The 23,155-nt window shown below is 42.1% G+C and overlaps 1 protein-coding gene across 11 annotated transcripts in view; it reads left to right on the forward strand.

The window, feature by feature from the left end:
• FTO (FTO alpha-ketoglutarate dependent dioxygenase) overlaps positions 1 to 23,155 on the forward strand; it is a 384,589-nt gene that overhangs the window by 216,291 nt on the left and 145,143 nt on the right. The window contains exons 9-10 of one of the 11 annotated variants that reach the window (XM_028477735.1): positions 2,485 to 2,530; positions 4,377 to 4,552. The exons of 8 other annotated variants lie outside the window; for them this stretch is intronic. In XM_028477735.1, the coding sequence (XP_028333536.1) occupies positions 2,485 to 2,494 (10 nt within the window). In that variant the 3' untranslated portion in view covers positions 2,495 to 2,530; positions 4,377 to 4,552. Of the gene's footprint in view, positions 1 to 2,484; positions 2,531 to 4,376; positions 4,553 to 23,155 lie in introns of those variants that run through there. 2 more of the 11 variants (XM_028477734.2, XM_028477736.2) reach the window with 2 other exon arrangements.

Here is a 23,155-nt window from a genome sequence, read left to right on the forward strand (position 1 = left end):
CTGGGAAATCCACACGGTCCTCTTACATCACTCGGGAGGCAGATCGCTTGAACTTAGTCTATTCAACAACCCCATTTTCAGAACTGACCAAATAGAAATGACTTTGGCTTCAGCCCAGTTTCTTTGCACACGGACTTAGCTGTGGTTAGAAAGCTGTTACTGGTAGCAAGTTTCTACAGACCATCAGTTTTTACAGAATTGGTGCTTGCATACTAACTGCCACGTTATCCTGTTCGCACAACGGGTGGTTGGTTGGTAGAAGCCTGGAACCAGTTCCCTCAGATGTTAGAGTTATCCTTCAGATGCATAATGTGTATTGTTGAATTACCATCTGTCTCTAAGCAAGAGGTAGAGGAATCAGGAAAATTATGCTGGATTTTGTGTCAGAGTCTACTTCGATGCTTAAAAATTCTGTGTGCCTGGGAGTCAAGGCCATTTATTGATAGCCATAATATTCTCCAAATGAGTTCATGCCACAGAATTACAATAATTGATGGCTTTACTAGTAACAATTCTCATAAAAATAGATTTGCCTGAACAAGGCTGAAGAGGAACATTTTCCAAGGAAGGAGACAGTTAAGAGTATGAACTGTCCATGCTGATTGGGTATCAGAAAGCTGCTTTTTCACATATGTGTATTGTCTCTGAATTTAGACTTGCATTGAAACCATAATTTTAAAATTCCCAGTGACATTCTCCCCTTGCCCCCTTTTTTGTAGTGTGGTCAGGGTAAATGACAGTTTCAACTACAGTCATGGAATGACTTTCAATCGAAGTTTCAATAATTAATTTTAACATTTCCTTTGTATTACAGTTTAAGTATGTATATTCACTCAAGTATGGATATTTTATTAAATAGCGGACTATCCATTAGGGGACATCTAAGAGGCTTCTCTCTCTCGCTTTGACCTTTTATATCTTTTCCCCTGGTGATTTCTTTTGTTGTTTATTTTTTTTTTGGCTGCGCTGTGGGGTTTGTGGGATCTTAGTTCCCTGACTAGGGAGTGAACCCGGACCCTCGGCAGTGAAAATGTGGAGTTGTAACCACTGGACCGCCAGGGAATTTCCCTGGTGATTCTTACTAAATAGGAAAGGGATAAAGAAAGAGAGAGGTTGGGGGCGGGGGGAGAGAGAAGGAAGGAAGGGAAGAAAGAAAGAGAGAGAGAGAGAACCCCCTGTAAACTCTCTCCCATCCCCGCAAGCCCTCCAAAGACAGCACAGCTAGAGGAAATGTTGAGAATGGATGTCTTCTGTTGAGTGCATTTGGTTTGTTAACAATAATTTCCTAATACACCAACTCATCAGACAGCGTGGCCAAAATGGCCTGTTTAAAAGGAGTCTGGTTTCAGCATTTCTGGCCCTTAACTGCTAACAATTTAATCAGGAGCTGGTGCCAGAGCTGAAGTTGATGTAGTCTAGCATCTGAAACAAAACTTCTCAAGTCCTTTGTGGTAGGGGAGGAGACAAGAAAGGGCTTAGCAGCTGACACTCTGCAGACCTCCTTAAAACTAAACACCTGAAAGAAGATTTCAAGCGGGTGGTGTCTTGAGAGCTCAGAAGGAAGTGTCCTCAGAGTATTAAATAACCATAATCCTTCTCCCTACCCCTTCGCCAGCGCCATTTGATGTTTTCCATCCCGGTGACCTATCTAAAAGACTCATCCATATGATCTGTATAAACAGACAGTTACCATACACCTTTCTTTCCCTCATCAAAGCTTCCTCTCGCCGTCTGGAATCGGGCATCGCCTCGAGTAGCCATCAGGCGTGTGGTGGTGAAAGTTATAAAACATCCACTGCAGCACTGACCGAGCTGCCAGTGTTTCAGACGTTGGCCTGTTGTGTACCTTGGAATTACACAAGGAAAAATGTGCTTTGAGAGATAATAATTAGCGCTCGCCAAAGGCCAAGCAGTGGGTTACAGTATTTTACTTTCATCAGAGCTATCAGGGGATCCTTTAGATTTAGATAATAGAAATTTTTTCCTCTGAAAGTTAAATGCAGATGACTCTAATTACCTGATATTGCACGTTAGAGAACGCATTAGGGAGAGTACAACTTCGAGAAATTTAGGTCACCTGAGACTCCGCAGCTGGCGGTAGCTTTAGTATAAGTCTGTTGTAGTAAAGGTTCCCCCCACTTCAGCAGGTTCATTTATGTTAATGATATTAGGGAGACTATATTAAGTGCAACTTGTAACTTGGTTTTAAAATATTTGTCTCTCTCTCCCCGGCCAGGAGCCGAGCCATTGTTTGGGACTCACTGAAGTCTCTTAAACTGAAAGCATATGTTCCCCGTAATTTAGCTTTTGGAGGAAAGTGTCAATTCTGCGTGACTCGGGGTAACTGAGTTTGTCACAGTGTCACACAACCCTGGGATTCTAGAGGCACATCTGAGTGCTGTGGGTTTCCTTCCCCAAGCCCAGTAATCCCATAAACAACCCTCTCCAAATAGGCTTATTAGGGCTGTCTATTCACTTCCCCAGAGTTGAATGATCCAAAGCACTTCGGGAGAAGCCGTGTGAATGCAGGGTAAGTGTTAACAGAAGTGGTACAGAATTTCTGAAGATTTGGCTTTGTTTATACAGTCCACTCTGCCTGATGGACAGCTTGTTATAGCTTTTAAAGAACTGGGCAAGCCCTCTGATCTGACCCTTTCTTGACCTCTGCAGCCCAAAGGTCAGTCTGCAGCTAATAAACTCGGAGGTTCTTAGGGTCTACTGTAGGAAAAGGCAGAAAAAGAGCAGCTGCAAGGGCTGGGTGTCTTAGGATAGGCTGCTTTAGGGTCACTCTCTGATAATGAAAATGATTACCAAATTATATGGAAGTTTAACCGCAGTAGTGAGTGAGAGGAGGGTGGAGCCCAATGTATTAGGTTTGATAAATGAACTGTGAAGAGGCCCATCTGGCCCTCAACATCTTTTCTCCCCCTCTTTCCCTACCAAGGGGAAACATTTTAAAATAACAGCAGTACATATAGACTCAATGACCCGTGCAAGGAGCTGGAATGGATTAAGATTTAATGGTGACAGTGGAAGAAATTATCATTTGAAAAGTGCACTAAAGAAAAGGTACAGTTCAATGTCCAGGCCTGAGTTGTTTTTCTAAATAAGAAATAATAAAAATCAGTGCCTTTGTTTATTTTGCACATGTCACAGTGAGAAGCAAATTATTTTTTTCCTGCTTGCGTGCATAGTCTAGAGAATGTAACTAAGTCAAACACTGGCAAAAACGCTTTACAAAAAAATTGTGATCTGTTTCAGCATCTGGCCACTGAAGGTTATACATTCTTTTTTCTTTTTTTTTTTTTTTGATACTTAATATACATGTGACTCTTGCACACTGTTTTACTACCACTCTTGGCAGTTTTTCTGTAAAAAATAAGAAAGCACCTAATGTTAATTGAGTAGATAGTCTGTTCCTTTCTTTATTCCTTTTTCAAAGAAACATCAGAGCGATGCTCATTAGTGCCAACAATGGGTCGGTCACAAGCTATATGTTCCCTTACTTGTTAATGGATAAGAGTAATCTATTTAAAGCTCTCTCCCAGCTTCCTGTGGGCATTGAGGGTCCTGGTTTCTGACCAGTGACATTGGCATTCACAAATCTCTGTGCTCTTCTTCGGGGGCACATGCCATGCCTCTACTTTCTGAAAGAGAACGATTTTATTCCATGAGCATTTTTGTATATTTTGTATGCCTACTATATACAAAATACTGTGTGAGGTGCTATGTATGAGATAAATTCTTAAACTGTGCCCAGCGGCCAATTTAAGAATTTATCTGGGGACGAGAGTTTAGCAAGTTCCTAGAAAGAAGCTGTGAAAAGCAGTGGAAAAGAAAGTGGTGGAGCCCTCATTACCACAACAGAGTGGCATGTTGCTATTGCCCTCCCAGGAAAGTGTTTAACTGTAGATGTCTCTGAAGTCTAGGATTGCCGTACTGTTGAAAATCCCGTATGTTGAACTCTATTGTCTATATCATACAGGCCTCACCCAGACAATACTTATGTTTAAAATAGAAATAAAAACCTTCTAAACATTACCCAAAGGTAGCATTTTTTCATCTTAGGTTTTGACTCAACTGTGTATGTCCATGGGGATTTACAGGGAGCAGAAAGCTGGGTGAAGGATAACTCGGGGAGCTGAGGAACGCTTCTAGAACGAACTGTGCCTTTTAACTTTAAAGCACTCTCCTTTAAATTTTTGCTCAGTAAAGTGCAAATGCAAAAAATAAGACGAAAGCCAGGCCATTCGGGGGGTTTTGAGAAGCCAAATTGAGATGTAATTCATATAACATAAAATTAATCATTTGAAAGTATACAGTTAAGTGGGTTTGTTTTTTTTTTTTGTTTTTTTTTTTTTTTTTTTTTTTTTTAGTATATTCACAAGATTGAACAGCCATCACCATTATTCAATTTCAGAGCATTTCCATTACCCCAAAATGAAACCCTGGACCTGTGAACAACCACTCTCAAGTTCCCCGTCTCCCCACACTCCCTATCAACCACTTTCTGTCTAATCTGTTGTACTCTCTGTCTCTGTAGATTTGCCTGTTCTGAACATTTTCTATAAATGGAATCATATAATTTGTGACCTTTTGTCTCTGGCTTTTTTTTTTTCTTTTTTTCTTTTTTTTGCGGTACACAGGCCTCTCACTGCCGTGGTCTCTCCCGTTGCAGAGCACAGGCTCCGGACGCGCAGGCTCAGCGGCCATGGCTCACGGGCCCAGCCGCTCCGCGGCATGTGGGATCTTCCCGGACCGGGGCACGAACCTGCGTCCCCTGCATCGGCAGGCGGACTCCCAACCACTGCGCCACCAGGGAAGCCCTGGCTTTTTTTATTTAGCGTAATGATTTCAAGGTTCATCTACATTGTAGCATGTATCAGTTCTTCATCCCTTTTTATTGCCAAAAAGAGATTCCATTGTATGCATAGAACACGTTTTGTTGGTTCATTCATCAGTTGATGGACATTTGGGTTGTTTCCACTTTTTGGCTTTTATGAATAATCCTGCTAAGTACATTTATGTACAAGTTTTTGAGTGGCATTTTTCCACTTCCTTTGAGTATAAACCTAGGCCTGGAATGGTTGGGTCACATAACAACTCTATGTTTAGCTTTTTGAGGAACTGCCAGACTCTTATCCCCAACTGCTACACCATTTGACATTCCCACCAGTAGTACACAAAGGTTTCGATTTTTCCACAATCTTGCCAACACTTGTTCTTTTACCTTTTTTAGATTATAGACAACCTAATGTTATCTCATTGTGGTTTTGATTTGCATTTCCCTGATGACTAATGATATTGAGTGTCTTTTCATGTGCTTGTTTAACACCATTAGTTTTTTATTAGGAGATTTTAAAACATGACAGACTTAAGGACTTATCCCTTAAGTGGTAAAGAAGTCACGAGCCTATTAGGGGTATTTGGCTAATAAAATGGATGGAGTTCCAAACGAAGCTGGCATGAGTGTGCAGCTGTGCCCATCTCCCCATTTCCATGGCTAGGCCTGGCGCTTTATTTATTTGCAGGTGGCCCACGTGCATATTTTGTTTGTTTGTTTCTGTAGACCCCCTACTTCTCCCTTCTACCATTGTCTTTCATTTCTTTCATTGTAGAATCTCTGAGCATTGCACACTGGATAGGAATGTAGCCTAATTAAGTGGAAACTCTTCACCTAAGTTCTTAACTTCCAGGCTCAAACAGGGCTTACTGTATTCCCGTAGTAGACAACTTCATTTGGGTCCAAGGAGCTTAAAATGGTACTGAGAAAAGTTTTTTAAACATGTTTATGGCAGTTTCTTAGCAAAGCTTTTAGAACTACTTCCTTCGAAGAGTTAAAAGTAATTCTCTAGACCTAGACGTCTTTATAGACATGTCTTCCCCATATTGGGCTTTGGATTCTCAAAAAAACTGCCAAGTTAGCATCTTTTCTAGACAAGTAAAACAACCAAACATCTTCCTATTGACCATCTTGCTCTCCTCTACACCCCCAGCCATCACCCCTTACCTCCAGGATGGATCCACTTTAGACCCCTTTGTTAGGGCTCCAAAATCTAGTTGTCATAACCCTGACCTTGTAATGAATAGGATTTACTTTTCTAAGCGAATCAGCTTCAGAACCCTGATCTGGGTGCAGCAAGTCGAACAGTTTGTGTAAGTGACTCTGTGGATCGACTCTGGTTCTAAGGCCAGCACATTACTGTTTCCTCCATGGTTATCTGGTCTCTCCTTTTGTCTCCTGGCAGGATTGAGTTCTATTCAAAACTGACAGGTTGACCCAGTCCAGTTTCACAATTATAAACTCTTATTTACTGAGTGCTTGTTATGTACAAGCTAACTGTGTTCGATGCTGTGCGAAGTGGCAAGATGAGTATGAAACAGTCTCAACTCTGAAATAATTTATAGTTTAATGTAGGGGAGGGCAAGGGGAGAATAATAAGAACACAATGGCCAGCATGCAGATTTTCATTCTTTTTTGTGTGCGGCAAAGTGGGAAACTGAAGGATGACTTAGCAATGGAGTCTCGTCCAAGGAACTTAAAGTCTGATAGAAGCTTATGAGAAGGAGTAACCCAACATGTATTATATATGTACTTGATTCTGTGTTTACATTTTTGTCTCTCCTACCAGAATGTAAGCTCCTTGAGATTGGGTATTTGGCCGTGCACCAACTATAAAACCTGCGCCCTAGATCATTGTAACTTTAAGCTGTCTCCTCCGTTAGAACGGTGCCCTGTGTGAGCCACATCCTTGCTGCCTGATCATCTCACATCCCCTATGTCTAGAACAGTGCCTGGCACTCAGATTGATTCAGTGGCTGACTGAATAAAAAAAGCTTTCTCCTCAACCCACTCCTGTATTTATAAGTATGTATGTGTTTCTTCTTAATTTGAAGAGGAATGAACGTTTGAGACACTGCCAGCGGTGGAAAACTTGAAACTGGATGTAAGGAGAGCTCTCTGATAGGCATTTCTCTGGTATTTAACTCCCAACACAGCACCTCTGACCCTTGCTTCCAGCATGAGGGAGGAAGGACGCCATGGGCACAGGCTGACTTGGGTACTTGAGGAAGAGCCCAGGAGTGAACAGCATGGAACTGAGCTGGGTCCAGGACAAAAAGACGTGGTTTCCTCCCTGAGCCAGCCATTCCTGAGTCCCTGCCCTTCCTGGAAGTGAAATAGAATGAATGAAGAAAGGAAGACCAGGGGGAGGGGGAAAGGCCTCCCTAGGGGCATTTCTCTGAATAAAGGAATAGGTTTCAGGCCAGGAGGGACAAAGCTGAGGCTAAATATGGCTTCGAGTCCATATTTCAAAGGACAGCTGCTCCCTGCTGATTATCTGCTGACATCCTGATATGGCTTTGATGGTATCAGTACAGTGATGAGCTCAGTCTTGGCGACTAGGCATTGGGGCCAGAATTTGTTTTCCATCCTAGAAGTTGTGGTCACAAAAAGTGGAACCACCAGCCTTGAGGATGGGCTATGGGACGATGAGACTGATATAATTATCTTCTGAGACAACACGTGGTGAGTCATCTGACCGTGTCAACTGCTGTCATTCATGCTACAGAGAGTGGCTGCTGCTTCTGGCCAGGTTATTTGAGGACCAAAAGCTGTGGCATTTCCAGTTCAGTAGCTGTCTCCTGCAATGAGCTAAATTTGCGTTCAGCATTGTGGGTGGGAGTGAGGAGTAAACGAAGAAGGTTCCAGGGAGCAGCAGGGAGGCTCTGGCCGGCTAGCTGCCATCCATGTCTTTCTTTTTTAATGCATCTGCCCCATCTCCTTTAATAATTGCAGTTTCTGCTTCCTGCTGCCCTTAGCAGAGGAATGTCCTTTGTGTCTCTGAACAGATGACTCCATAAAATCCGATAACTCCATAAAACCTCCTCATAAATGTGTAGGAATTGAAACATTGTATAAATTTAGAGCAAGGATTAAATGAGTCTAGAGATAGGGTTACCTTTTTTTCCAAGATACAGCAACTTATCTTGAGGAGGCAAGCGTTGTTAATGTTATTACCATTGTTACTGTCATTATTTGAACAGTTTTACGGGGGACAAAAGCCAATTGACTTCTGCGTATCTTATTTATAAAATCAACACATAGGCTTCGGTATGAGCCCTGCTCCTGGCAGCTTTCTGACTATGACTGGCTGCTGGCGGTTTCTTAGAGGCAGTGCTTCTTCAACTTGTTGAGAAAACATGGATTCATTCATTTATTTATTCAACAAATACCTATTAAGTGCCAGCTATTTACCAAGCACTGTTTGGGGAGTTAGAAACACAGCAATGAACAAAACTGATGAGAATTCTTCTCTCATGGAGCTTCTATTCTAGTGGAATGACAAAAGGTGTTTTCCGAAGTGGAACTCTGAACATTTCTTTTAAAAAAAATGCGCGTAGTTGCCATGTCCTGCCTGTTCAAACACTCAGAAGAACCAAAATGTAGTTATTCAGTTGAGATAGAGATAAAATTTCCTCTTCTGATCTTCCTCCTAAGGTGATCACTTGTTATAAAACTTGCGGCTTTAGTTCTAGTGGGTCAGATTGGTGAGATATTAAGGGAATATCAGTGTTCTGAGGCTCACCGTCCTTGGGAGCCCACAGCATTAATTTCTCCTTAGATAGTCCACACCTTGGTTCCCAGTGACTTTAAAACAAAAGATGTGTCACCTTAAAGGTCTTCCCTTTAAGGAAGCCTTAAATTCAGGCCACATTATAGTCACAGATATCTGTTAAGAGCGAACGGGGGAAGGTGTACGTATCTCATTGGTGTTGGGAAGGATTCCAAGTGCCAGTGCACTCCAGCACTTGATAGACGGTGGTCATGGTTACTGTGAGTGCGCTGTCAGTCAAGCACTGATTCCGCAGATATTTGTCGCGTGCCTGCCTGGTACCAGGCACTATGGTAGGCCCTGAGGTTATAGAGCTGAGTAACACCTCACTAGGCGAAAAAACAGCGTAGTCTAATAATGCAATGCAAGAGAGTAAGTCAGGATTTGGGGGAAACCCTTGTCTCAGGGATGAAAGTGGCCAGTTCTCCAGAAGTGTTCTCGTGTGACTCATCATATGCCTGACCTCTGTGAGGAGCCCTGCTCTGTTGTGAAGCTGTGACGGCTACAAGTGGGTAAGAGCTGCCCGTCTCCAAGTGTGAGTGAGAAATAGGGGAGGAATCTATATGTGATTATGGGTCATAGGATAAATTCTGGGCTATCTTCTCTCCAGAGAGTTCTCCATGTTAAATGGGGGGAAAAAAACGATTTCTTTTGGAGTAAATTTTATGAATATGGTATAGAGGTTGGGAGCATAGATGCTGAGTCAGATGGCTTGGGTTTGAATCTTGGACCCACTTCTGTGACTCCAGGCAAGTTACAGTGAACTTGGCAAGTTACTTAACCCCTCTGAACCTCAATTTCTCTCATTTGTAACTTGCCTGAGGGGATAATAATAGAACCTATTCCACAGGGCCGATTAAGGGATTCCATGGAAAACACCTAGAGCAAGCACCTGTCACATACTGGGTGCTCAATAAAAATTACCCCTCTTCCTCAGATCACAACAAACAAGTGAAGAACAGTCTGAGCCAGACTCACCCAAATTGGCATCTCCTTTGAGAGAGTGCCCCCATGTAAAATCCAAGCCTCATGGTATGGGCTTGATATTGCTGAGTTGGTGAAGGAAGGAGCATTAGACAGAGCTCATCCTGTGTCAGGCCCTGTCCTAAGTAAGGACTGTCACATTGAATTGACAGACAGAGGTCTGAATACCAGTTTGAACCCCATCTCCAGCTGGCCCTAGCCTCTGGGCACCTCACAGACACTGGATGTCAGCAACTTCATCTACACAAGAAGTGGCTTGATCCAGGAGACCTCGAAGACATCTTCCAGCTCTGACAAGGTGTGACCCTCTAAGTTAGATCCCAGGGAGTCACTAAAGGTGGGCTAAGTGTCACTCCTGCTGGCTTCACCTTTCTACCTCCACCGTCCTCGAAATCTGCAGTTGTCCTAATTTTAGCAACACGAGCAGCTAACATTTAGTGAGAACTCACCAAGTGCCGGACAGAACCATAAATGCTTGAGAAGGTGAGAAAAGGGAGGCGGAGAGATGCAGAGTCATTGCCCAAGGCAGCACAGCTAGTAGGTAGTGGAGATGGAATTTAAGCCAAAACAGCCCAGCTCAGACCTCTGCTGTGTGGCCACAGCTGGAGCAGTAACAAGGCTTTCCTCTCTGTCAGCCACTCACGTGTTCTTGTAGTGCTTGACCTGGGTCTCACAGTGTAAGGGTTAGACACCTCCCAGGATCCTTCCCAGCGAGGAGATAGGCAGGCGTGTATCTGTAAATGTTTATTTCCTCTGGTACCTAAACACGTTTCACACTTTTTAGTTGTGGAGGCATCTCTCTGTCTCTCTGAGGAAGTAGTTTCCGGCTCATACTTTATAAATCTCCCTACCATAAATCTTGTAAAGGACAGGTACTACCTTTATAGCTATGTCATCTCTTTTATGCTGGTTACAATCTTTTAGGAGGTGGCAGAGTAGGGGCCCGGATGAGAACATCAAAGTTTAGCCTCCAAGAATCTGTAAATCCTCTAAGTGGCGGAGTTTCGGAGCCGGGTTATAGTCAAGGCTGATTTGAGTAGATTCCCTTAGGCTGAGCAGGTAGGATTTATCTTCTCCATAATGGGTTAATCACCTCTGTACAGTATGTTTATATCTGGGAAACAATTTACCGCACATGAAGAGCAGTAGTTTTATTTTATCTCAGGGGTGTCCCCAGCGTATTTTACAACTTGCCTCTGTCAGGTATATTCCGGGTTCTAGATAAAAGTTTAACTGTGGCTTTCAGTTGAGGAAGTGAGGGCAGGGTGGGGCGCGGAGGGGGTGAGGAATAGCTCTGTCGGCCTGTAGGGGACACTGTTGCATCATTTATCAGAATGATTTTCACCATCTTGTCCCAGGACAAAACAAAACAAAACAGACAAATCAAACAACAAAAATAGATCAGTCACCTTAACATTGCTTATTGAAATTACTTGAGTGATTCTGGTGTGTTTAGAATATCAAGTGTTTTGGCGGTATAGCTCGGGCTGCTTAGTATCCATGCAGGAAAGGGATAGTTTAGTGTTTCGTTCAGAGAGGGGAGTGATTGACATGCCTTTTCTTACTAGCTTTCTGTCCATCCTCTTCTCGGGACAGGGTGCTACTTTGTAGTTCAATAAGCTTGAGGTTTAGAGGACCATCTTGATTTTTTACAGAGATATGCCCACGTTAAATTGAAATGCTTCAATTCTATTGTGTTCTGAACGAATATCATAAGCCTTGGGAGGGCATTTTGGAAGTTCTGATTCCCTTCTTTTTATCCAGATCTTTATCTTCACTGAAAAAGATGCGGTTTACTAAGAAAATTAAGTCATGTCTATGAGGCAGGCTTGTGGAGGTCCTGGTCTGAACTCTGGGAAGCACCTTCCCAGATTCTCGGCCCGCTCTGGGTTCGGCCTGCCTCTCTTTCCAGCCTGCCGACAGTCTCTGCATCCGTGTCCAGGTGCCCCATGGCCTTGCCAGCAAAATCTCCACCCCTCCCTGGCCATCTCTGGCCTCTTCCCTCCCAGAACAGGAGACCTGGAAGGCGATTGTAATTAACCCCTGGAAAGTATCGGTTTTGCTAAGGCAGCGTGTACCGTGATGATACTGTTAGCTCGCCCCTTTCCAGTTTCACCATCAATTATGCCATGTGTTTCATCCAGTTGGTGCTACCCTCCCAGTGTTAATTATAACCTACAAGACTGTTACAGTTAATTTTATGGCAAGCATATTGTCTTTTCAAGGCTCCGGAGCAGCTCATAAATTATCTTGAAGGTAAAATGTAACTTGGGGAACCAGTTATGAAAATTCCATCCATCTCGCTTAGGAGCTGCAGCTGCTACTGTCAGCTGCCTCGCTGCCGCATTGTGAAGGAATTACGGTGGGTCAAGTTTAAGAGGGGAGGCCCAGGCTGTCACTGAGGAGGAAGGCTGTCCTGGCCCTGTCAGACAAATACCTTCTGCTAATCCCTGGTGGTTCCACTTTGCAGGCAGGAAGAGGCAGGCAGCACAGGTGAACGGTCCCCAAGCTGTCTGTATTCATTACTTTACAGAAACTTGTTGTAGGCAGGCAGGTCCGGAGACCTCGCCTCTTCTCTGTTGTCTTGATGTTAGGCATCATCTGCAAAGTGTGAGAGAGATAACTCTATAACTAACTCTGGGCTTGGTTCCGGAGAGCCCGGGAGGAGAGAGGCGGGAGGCACCAGGGGCCGGGCCTCCCAGCAGCCTCGCGCTGGCCTCTCCGGGTGACGCCCGGCTGGCCAAAGCCCTTGGCTTCAACAGGCATTTTCTTTGTGGTTATTATTTTTTATCCAATCTGATCAAGTGAGATTTCTCTGTGAACAAACGTCCTCCTAAAATTGCCTACTAAATAAATTAGCAGGTTCTCTTATTGGGATAATAAACACCCTCCTTTTCTGTTTCCTCACACTAAGTAGAAGCTTTACATTTCAGCCCTCGGGGCTTTGGCATTATTATTTTTAATGACTTGAACACAAGCCTTTCATTTAGCTTGTTTGTATAGTTACTGTAAATGATCTTTCTGCTGTTGGTTCTTCATTTGAAATTCTGCGTGTTATGCTCGCTTTAAAAGCTTTGAGGGGGCCTCTGAGAATTGGGAGCCGTGTTAAGCACAGCATCTTCCAGCAGCACTGAAAACAGACCATGGCAGAAAAGTCAGAGAGGGTGTATTAAGAAAGTACGCATGCATGTGGAAATCTCAGGGTGAGTCTGAGTGAAGCAAACACGAACGGTGCCGTCTCGGTGCAGGGTAACAACCCTGCATGGTAGGTAAAGTAGGCCTTCCCTAAGCTGTTGATTTTCTCCCTGTGTATTTTGGAGCATGTTCTGTGTGTTCACACAGGTACTTGCCTTTGTACCAAGGGCCGCGAAGACCATTAGACCTGGGCTGCATGACTAATAGAATGAGGCCTGGTTTTTGTTTTTGTTTTTGTCTTTTTTTTTAAGGTACTGTGATTCTTTTTTTTTTTTTTTTAAGTAGAAGTTGATTTGCAGTGTTATTTTCAGGTGTACAGCAGAGTGATTCAGTTTATATATATATATATATATATATATATATATATATATATTCTTTTTCAAATTCTTTTCCATTATAGGTATCACAAGATACTGACTATAGTTCCCTGTGCTATACAGTAGGTACTTGTTGTTTACCTTTTTATATGTAGTAGTTTGTACCTGTTAATCCTAAGCTCCTAATTTATCCCTCCCCTGCCCTTTCCCCTTTGGTAACCATAAGTTTTCTGTCTGTGAGTTGATTTCCGTTTTGTAAATAAGTTCGTTTGTATCATTTTTTTAGATTCCACATCTGGGTGATGTCATATGGTATCTGTCTTTCTCTGTCTGACTTACTTCACTCAGTATTATAATCTCTAGGTCCATCCATGTTGCTACAAATGGTGTTATTTCACTCTTTTTTATGGCTGAGTAGTATTCCATCACACACACACACACACACACACACACACACACAGTATTATAATCTCTAGGTCCATCCATGTTGCTACAAATGGTGTTATTTCACTCTTTTTTATGGCTGAGTAGTATTCCATCACACACACACACACACACACACACACACACATCCCACATCCCACATCTTCTTTATCCATTCATCTGTTGATGGACACTTAGGTTGCTTTCATGTCTTTGCTATTGTGAATAGTGCTGTTGTGAACACTGGGGTGCATGTATTTTTTCAAATTAGAGTTGTCATCCTTTCTGGAGAGACCTGGTTTTGAGGAGTTAGGAGGGCATATGAAATGGTGAAATCATGCCCGAAGAGCCACTGGGCTTTCTCAGGGAAGTGTTCTTCTGTTCTTCGTTCTCAAAACGATAAAACAACTTAATACTTGGGTGCTTGTGAGTTTTCTAGTGAATTCAGACAAGAGGTTGCAGACTCAAATGTCAACAGGGCCTGGCAGATAATCTAGACAAATGAAGGCAGAGAAGTGGGACTGAAGTGAATGGGGAAGTTCACACCCTATCTGAAGTAGGCAGCAAGGAGGCTGGATCCGTGTTACTAGGTCTCCTACATTTGCAAGAGAAGGGGAAAATTCAGATCATGTGTGTTGGCTATGAAGTCTCCTGATGATTTGAATGTTAGCAATAATTCAAAGATTTGTACCTGTTATTCAGGCTGATCAGTACATGTCTGCAGACTAGATGGTGTGGTGGCTAGGATTCTGATAGAGAATGCAAGTCCTGCCTGCTCTGAGTGAAAAATACCCGCACCCTTCTCATACTTTTAGAGAAGAGAGGCAGTGACCCTGGCCGGGAGACCAGGATGCGATCTGGGTACTGCCTCTGTGACCTTGTAACGTTGTTCTGCTCTATGTCGGTTCTTGCTTGGAGGAAATGTTTGCGTGTACTTTTTGCCTTTAACTTGGCAGTCTTTCATCTTTCCTTTTACAGAGGAAGCATATGAGGGTTTTCGAAAGTGAATGAGGGGTATACGGTGCTCATTGTCACCATAAAAAAGGCGTCTGCAAAAATGTTGGCCATTTGGAATCCAATGAAGAGTTTGGTTCTCAGGAAGGAAGGGCAGGGACTCCATTGCTGGTGATCACCGTTTCTCCTATTACACCCTCGAGTGTATCCGCAGCCTTATCCCCAGCTCCACCATGGGGGAACCCAGCTGTTCCTTCATGGCACAAAGATGTCATGTGGTCAGAATAATCTTTCAGTTTCATTGCTCAGACTGATGGCCACATGGAGGTATGGTCAGGGAAGTTGTTAAATACATGTGGGTTTGATCTTCTGGAGAAGAGGAAAACATAAAACCGTTTCTTTCCTTTAATAAAGAGAAAAAGGTAAGCCTAAACCTTGGCTGCCGCGAAAGTCAGCTGTTACGCATGCGTGGTTCGATTTCATTGTAAATATTTCATAAGGGTTATTAGAAGGGAACCCGGCTGACATCACAACTCCAACTCTACCAGAGGAACCATTTCACTAAAATAAGCCAACGTTTCTAAAGAAACATGAATTTCTAATGTAAAGTTAACATCAAGTTGGAAAACCCTCTGGAAGAAATGTCTGTATCAATGTTTATAATCTCTGCATTTATGGATTTGCAGTTTGTACAAAAGACTCCCAAAGAGGCTTTATTTTGGTTAAGTAAGACCAGCTTGTGAAATAGTCTGTATATCCAAATCCATCCTAACCCAGTGTCTTGGCAGCCTTTTGTATAAATAACATCTTTTCCAAAATGTGTGTATTTGAAAAAGGAAGAGGAAAATTAAGCGGCAAACTGTGTCTCTGGGTTGCCGTAAACTGACAGAATCTTAGAAACAGAAAGCAAAGACTGACAGCTCATTCATTCTTTGAGCAAATTACAGAGCTGTACATTAATTTATGGATTTTATTGATGCATGGAAGGTTGCAGTGAGAGGCAAAATGTTTACCCAAACTACTTTTCCTTTTTTTTGGAGTAGAAGTTTATTTAAGCTTTTTGGCGGGGGTGGGGGGGGCTATGTCACACAAATTATGTATGAGTTTTAGAGGCATTTGGCAGAAAAAAATGAAAGGATATTCACATTTTGTAAAAACATAATCTGCGTTCACAGATGGTCGTGTTCAGGTGCTATTTTAATTATGAGGTAAAAAACAGCCCCACACAGTAGGAAGTCATCTTAATAAATGGAGAGACACTTTTGTCTTCAAGCATCAAAGAGCCTTGTTACAGAGAAATTTAAATACTTTGTGCTACAGGGGAGAGTCTCAAAATGACCAGGATACTTGGAGAAAGCAAAATGATGGACTCTTCTCGAGATCAAAGGAGTCCACTAGACGTGTTTTACCAGCATGTAACTTTGAACCTCCTTAACACTGGTCATTTTAGCGATGGCTTTTCCAGTGATAAATGTCCACCATGGATATCTTCGTGTGATCAGAGGGAAAATAAATAGAACAAATTGCAACTCTATCTTTAAAATTTTAATCCCAAATGGAAGTATTTCTTTACGGTTCTTCAGCTCCAAGGGCTGCTTTGCCCTTCAAGATACAGCACCCAGATAAACCAAGAATAATTCAAATGCTGCTGTAACTTACAGCTTGCATTAATAACACACAAATAGAACAGTCTTCATATTAAATATCAGTAATATATTATAATAATGCTTTACTGTCCTTCCCTTAGTGGGGAATTATGAGGACCTCATGTTAGGACCTCAGTGTCCTGACATAGTTAATTATCCATGGATAATGGTTTTCAGCCATGGCTGTTGTGAGGGATGCAGCTTTGTTGTTGAGGGCTTATTAAGTGTTTGCAGACTCAGGTGCTGTGCACCTATGCACTTTCCTACAGAAGCAAACAGCTGTGTTTTCTTTACCATATACATCACATAGAGCATCTCATTTATTATAGCTGAGCTAATGGTACAAGTGCAAACCTTTATGTCCTGTCCTATACAGCGATAATATATTTGCTGTAGAGATGTTCGCCTGATTTTCATAAGTAATTAATCTTTTCTTGTACCAAATGTATCACAGGAAAATGGGTTAGCACGGGGTCAAAATACATTTAATTCGGTCTGCAGAGATTGGAGGAGGGCTCTTGCGTATAGCGTCGTTTTTTCTTTCACAAGGGCCTCCCCCTGTTCGCAGTCTCCCCATCAGCACAATGCTCGCATTACTAGGGACTTAGGCTAATGAAAGGGAATTCTTTTCAGTCCTTCAGCACCGAGACAGGATTCAGCCTTGAATATGCGCTACGTGAAGTAAGCTTAGTGACAGTCACCCACGTTCGGTCCCTTGACAAGGCCGTGTATTGTCCGCGCAGATAGTGGTGGTGGTTTCTGTCAAATCTGAGATGTCTCCCAGTTCATGCAGAGGTGTGCCCTTCGAAAATGTGCCAAGGCCTGGCCCAGAGGCCCCTGAAGTGTAACACACAGTGCACAGGTGGCACAGAAGATGATTTTGTAATATACCGAAGAATACTTTGTATTTTAAAAGTTAGGTATTTTGCTTTAGATTAGAAAAGTGTGACTGACATTTGGATCCATGGTTCCCAAGTCATATTGTTGAGGACAGGGCTAAAGTCCGTCTTTAAGTTGTTGTCTTTTTTTAAGTTGGTTTAAAGAAAAATTCTGGAAATAATAATAGTGTAGGGTGGTTCATGAATATTGCTGAAAATCATGATGGTGGATCACATCATCAAAGGTTAGGAAGTGCTGACCTTACAAACTGAAGGGATTAAGAAACAAGTATCTTAATCATAATTATGCTATTAGTTATGAAGTAGATGATGATGATGATCATCCTCATCATTAATAATAGCAGCTAACTTCTCATGAATCTTAACTACGTGCCTGGTACTATTCTGAGTGTTTTCCCCATATTTCCTTGCTTACTTTTCATGCCAACCCGTATGTAGATAGCTTGAAACTCAGAAGTTACCTCAGTTAAGGTAGCTAAGACCCAGAAAGGCTAGGAATTTACCTAAGATAACACAGGTTGCAAGTGACCAAACCAGGACTTGAGCCCAAGCAGTGAGGTTCTGGTGTCTTCTTTTTAATCATTGCCTTTTCTACATCTTGATGGGTTAAGAGATATTTTCCTCTGTCTGTTTTCTAAAGAAGAAAGGTAGAGAAACATGAAAACATGTAACACTATATATAATTATATATATAATGTAAGTAATATTTAATTTGTATATATTATATAGACATGATGTGTGTATATATATGTGTGTGTGTGTGTACGTATATATATGTATATGTATAATATTATAATGCAGTAGTCATCCATGTTTTGTGAAAGCTCTAACCTATGCTACTGATTGGGCCCTGCTTTGTCTATATTCTGAGCCCTTGGCTTAGCTAGCATCCTGGATGCTTGAACAGATGCCTTAGAACTTGAAATTCTTTATTTGAATGAATGAAAAAGGGGAGCAGGAAGATTATAACCCTATTTTTTCAGTTACCGCCGTAGAAGCCTCTGCATATGTACTATTAGGGGATAAGTGTCACTTATTTCTTACCAAACAAGGGCCTAGGGAGCAAAACATCTCTGGCAACTTCTCATATTTCCATACTTAGAAAAGCATCATAATTCTTTCGCCCGTTCACTTAAATATACAGAAACAATGTCTAATCTTGTCCTAAACTTAAAATGGAGCTCTTCAGCAAATAGCATGGTGAAAGACAGAGAGTTAACCTGTGATAATTAATCTCAACTCTTAACAAATGAAATGAATAGAAGATCAAGCCCTCAGGACCAAGATGTAAGTAGGAATTAGGTCTCCTAGGTCCCAGAGCAAGACTGAATGTGCACATTTGCCGTTCTTTTGTGACTCTTGGTTTATCTTGACTTAAAAATTCCAGAAAGATGCTCAAACCGGCAAGAATTCTCATCTGATACTTTTCTGAGCCAAAGTGCTTCGTTTTTTTTTTTAGGAGTATTTATGACTAGTCACATTGCACAAGGAAACTTTACTTGGGTGAGGTGTTAAGGTGCGGAGAAATGGGTAATTGGGCCACTTAGAAAACTGTCCGGTAAAAGTTTCCAAGCCAACATCCCCAAGGGCCAAGAGTCATCATGAACAATTACTTGAGAATTGTGAGGTGCTCAAAGAGGAAAATTGCAGAACAAAATGGGTTGAAAGAATGTGTACTCTTGTCATTTCACGTTGAAGCCAGAGGCTAAAACTCATGCCTTGCACCATTGTAATCTACAGCCATTTAATTTGCTAACAAGACTTAACTCATCAGGATCGGCAGCCTCCTCCTCCAGGATAATCTAAACAAGAAGCATTTGGCTCTGGAGGGTAAATGTTGTCCATCTTTTATTGTCCAGCCCCACCATTTTCTTTCTGGCAGGCTGAGATGAAACAGAAAGCTGATATTTGGAGCCACTGGAATTGTAGGCCTTGTAATTTAGAAATATCCATTTTATCCCGTGTAATTTCTTCCCTAAGATTCCTCGGTCTAAATCTGATACAGGTAGGAGCCAAGACAAACAGTAACCATTTATAGTCATCCAGACCAGTTTGAATTTCAGCCTAATGTAAAGCAAAGAGAGTTTTTGGCTTCATTTCAGGTGTGTAACAGGGGTAGAAAATGCATTTAAAATTTAGCAGCAAATGTTACCATATGTTTCCATAACAACTGCAGTCTTTTATGTTAGAAAAGCAATAATATAAACATGCAGGAATCTTAGAACAGTAAACTATTAATTTACCAAATATAAAAAATCCAGCATGAAGGGGCTTTTATAGCCATAGAAGCCATGAGGGGGCCCAGCATCCTGTGAATTTCTCCATTATGTGGCAGAAAATGCTGCCTGTCGGTTTAAATGAGCAAATCTTTTAAAATTATAGGTACAGTGTCAATTCTCCACAGTGCATTTTTCTGAAGCAATGTGTGATGGTGCCAGCTATGGCTGATTTCTTGTACCATATTGAGCTAGTAAAATACCCTTTAGTAGCTGCCCCCAGTGCACATCTGTAAAATAACTGCATTTTTTTCCTTCACGCATAGCGTCAAACTTAAAAATGAAGGCTAAGGTCCTATAGAAAGTGTAGTGCCCGGGAGCTGACTCTAATGCTTGTCAAGGAAAAGGGGTTCATCGATTTTTGATATATATGAAGAAAGTTCACAGTTTTCTCTCTCACTCATTTTGGAATATCAAAGAGACAAGGGAAAAGGGGGAAAAATGGATCTACATGACCACATCTTAAGAATTAAGGAGTTAGTTGAGTTAGAGTTGTTGAAATCACCACCAAAGGAAATTCATAGTTCTCTGATTTCTCTGGGGGGCAAAGACACATCTTTTAAGGGTTGTGTCAGAAACATAACAACATGTGGATGGTCTTTCATTCGAAAAGAAGCATGATTTTTTTTCCCCTGAACCTACCTCAGAGTGTGGATAGGGTTTTGAATCTTCTCCTGGAACAAAACAACGTTACCTTGTCATTTAAGGGAAGATGATGCACCTTGCCCAGCTTTGAAACCTGGGATGATGAGACAACTATCATTGAACATACTGATCAGTGAAGGTCAAAGAGAAAAGAAGGTCAGAGGGAGGTAGGCTGCCCTAAAAATGAAGTGCAGAACTCCAGAGAGGGCACGCATCCAGGAATGGCCCTGGTACAGGTTCGAGAAAGGGCTAAAATTCTCAAAATTTCAGAAGGTGGAGTAAAGAGCCTCTACCGTTTCAGCTGGGGTAGGGTGTTCGGCTTGGCCTCCCTGCAGCCTTCACGACGGAACTCACAGGCTGCTGAGCCAGAAGGGCGGTAGCAGGGGCTTTGGTTAAAGCAAAGCTCAGAGTGTTAGTGGGCCAAGGAGAAGGCAGAGGCTAATGTTTAAGGAGCTGAGGAAACCTGGCCAAGCAGGAGTAAGGGTGAGAAGCATGACCAAGGGGAGAAGAAGGTGAGATGGGGCTGGAGAGGCAGGAGGGGTCAGATCTTAGGGTTGGGGTAAAGATTTCATTTCATCATGGTGTTTGCTGTCTCCAAATAGAAATGGATCCAAATACCATTTACAAAGCCTTTGGAAAGTTTCCACTATGTGTCCAGTGCTGTGATAGGTCTTCTAATCAAGGTTTAAGGTAGTCATCAGAAAGCAGACAGATTTGACTGTGAGATAAATGCCAGATTAAATGGCATCAGCCATAAGTAAATCATGAGCTCTTTGAAATAAGTAGTCATTATGAGTTGGGAAAGTTTTTATGGAACGAAAGGAGTCAAATTGGAGCTTAGCAAGTATTGAGCACGTACTCTGTGTGGATGCCTTTATAAGTATTTTCGTGTTTATTTCTCCCAGTAATCGTACAGAGGTTGGGTACTACTGCCTCCATTTTATAGATGATGAAACTGAATTTGGAGAAAATTAAATAAAGATGGTTATGGACAGAACTTCAACTGAAACCAATTTAACATGTTAGAAGAGCGTCAAAACCTAAAAACCACTAAGCTCGAACTACAAGTGTTATGGGTTTTTGAATAGCCCTATGATGTATTCATTCTCTCATTTGCTCAGTCACTTGCTGTTCATGTGCTAAAATGTCAAAACAAAGGGATCTGTGTGTTTGTTTTTAGGGATGTGGGGACGAAAGGGGACTCTAGAGAGATGGTGTCCTATTATGAAGCCAGTCTCTGGGAGAAAATCCTCTCAAATAGAGTAGGCAGTGGCGGCTACTAAGTGGCAAGGAAAGCAGACCTCCTCCCTGGAGGAGGAGAGGAGAATTAATGGAAGAAGTAGGTGTCAGGTGTGACCTTGTAGGGTTGAGGAGAGCACCAGGGTGGAAAGACCCTGAAGACATTGGAATGTAGAACACATTATCACTGGTGTCATTTCCTGGAGGCAAGCAGAAATGCCATAAAAGGAGGCATAATACAGCCATGAATCACCAACATTTTCCTCTTTGGTCTGAGAATCTCTAAACTACCCTATTGAAAATTTGTTTCCTAGGAAGTTGTTGTTTGCTTCAGGGGTCCTGTCCTTAGGTTATCTTTTGAGGGACGGCCCTGGGTGGTGGCAGGTCAGCCTTAAGGTGACCTTTCTTTCAACTGAGGCCATAGCCCCACAAACATTTTCTTCTCCCCTGGCTTCAGCTGGGCTGGCATTTCTGACAGACGTGTAAACAGATGCCAGCATTGTTGCTAATGACAGGTGATTATAAGAGGCATGGGGGCCAAGGTAATTAAACCACGATTTGACAGGAACATTTGGCCATGTAATATTTCAGCATAAGAAATATCTTTGCAATGTGCTTTTTTCCCCACTTGGTTTGGTAAATAGAATCCATTTTTATTCTTCAGAGCGCAGTGCTTTGAGATCTGAAACTGTCCTGCCCGAATTTTTCATGGTTCGTTGTAGGGCTGCAGAAAATGGTTACCCTTGGACTGCGTGGGGATCTGGACAGGGGCTAAGACTCTAGCCAAGGTCTGCTCTACAGCAGTAGTGGGAATAGAGTCTGTGACCCTATTGCTAGGATTGTACTTGACATAGTGTTTTGTCCAGTTTGATAATGGTAATGCCTTGAGAGAGAAATGTGAATTATTTTTATACCACTGTCATTTCAGCTTCTCTCCCTATTGCCAGGATTTATCTGATGTTGCTCCCAGGGATCAAAAGGTAGCTTCTTCAATTCTTGGGTCCCCTCAATTCCCACTACTGGAAGTAGGAAACAACTCTGGAATCACCACTAACCTGTTGTTACAAGGAATGCTAGTAGAAACAGTCATCAAGATATGGAATTTGTTCATTTATTCATCAGATCTAAATGTAATATATTTTTTAAAAAACCCACTGCATTCTTTTTGCTGCCAGGATATTAGCAATGCCTGTAGAGACACTTAGAGACGACCTCCTGCTAACTGCTGATGGCTTCTAGCTTATGATTATATGTTTGAGGGAATCTTATCTTCTATTGGATAAATAGCAGACCTTCCTAGACTTAATATTTATAGTTTTCACTACTGTACTAGCTATATGAGTCTTATTTATAGTACGTGTAGTAGCATGTTCTCTTTTAATAAATAACAGCCAACATTTACTGCTTATTATGATCCTGGCGATTGTCTAAAATGGGAACTTTTCCCAAGCAGGTTAGTTCATTCCTTTGCTACAAAACCAGCTTTTTAATACTCTTGGTGTAGTGTGTACCTGGCAATTTTAAGAGATCAGTGAAGCAGACCATTCAGAGAAGGCCAGATTACTGGCTGGAGAGCTATTTCTTTTCTTCAGCCAGTTTTGATTTTCTCAGGGGAGGGGTAGAGGAGGAGATGAACTGGTGAGTACAGTTTGGTTTATGCCAGAGGAGAGCTGAGTGATTGTGACTCTTTGTGGGCTGGCCCCCTCCAGTGTGGAAAGCTCTGCGGCCAGCTTTTACATTCTGCTTCAGGCTGCAGTCAGTTTCTAAGCAGAGGCTTTTTTAAAGCTTTGTCAGTTAGGTTAAAAGGTGTCCCACCTCCAGTGTATTGAAAGAGAGAGAGAGATTAAACTCACTAAGCCTGCCATGTTCCCTGTAAAATATCAAGTCAAAATGATTTTTAAATCCAAAGTTACTAGGCTTAGGGGGTGCGACCTTTAGTGAAAATAGCCTCCGAACCGGGAG

Source organism: Physeter macrocephalus, chromosome 17 (genome assembly GCF_002837175.3).
Source record: "Physeter macrocephalus isolate SW-GA chromosome 17, ASM283717v5, whole genome shotgun sequence".
Classification (NCBI taxonomy): domain Eukaryota; kingdom Metazoa; phylum Chordata; class Mammalia; order Artiodactyla; family Physeteridae; genus Physeter; species Physeter macrocephalus.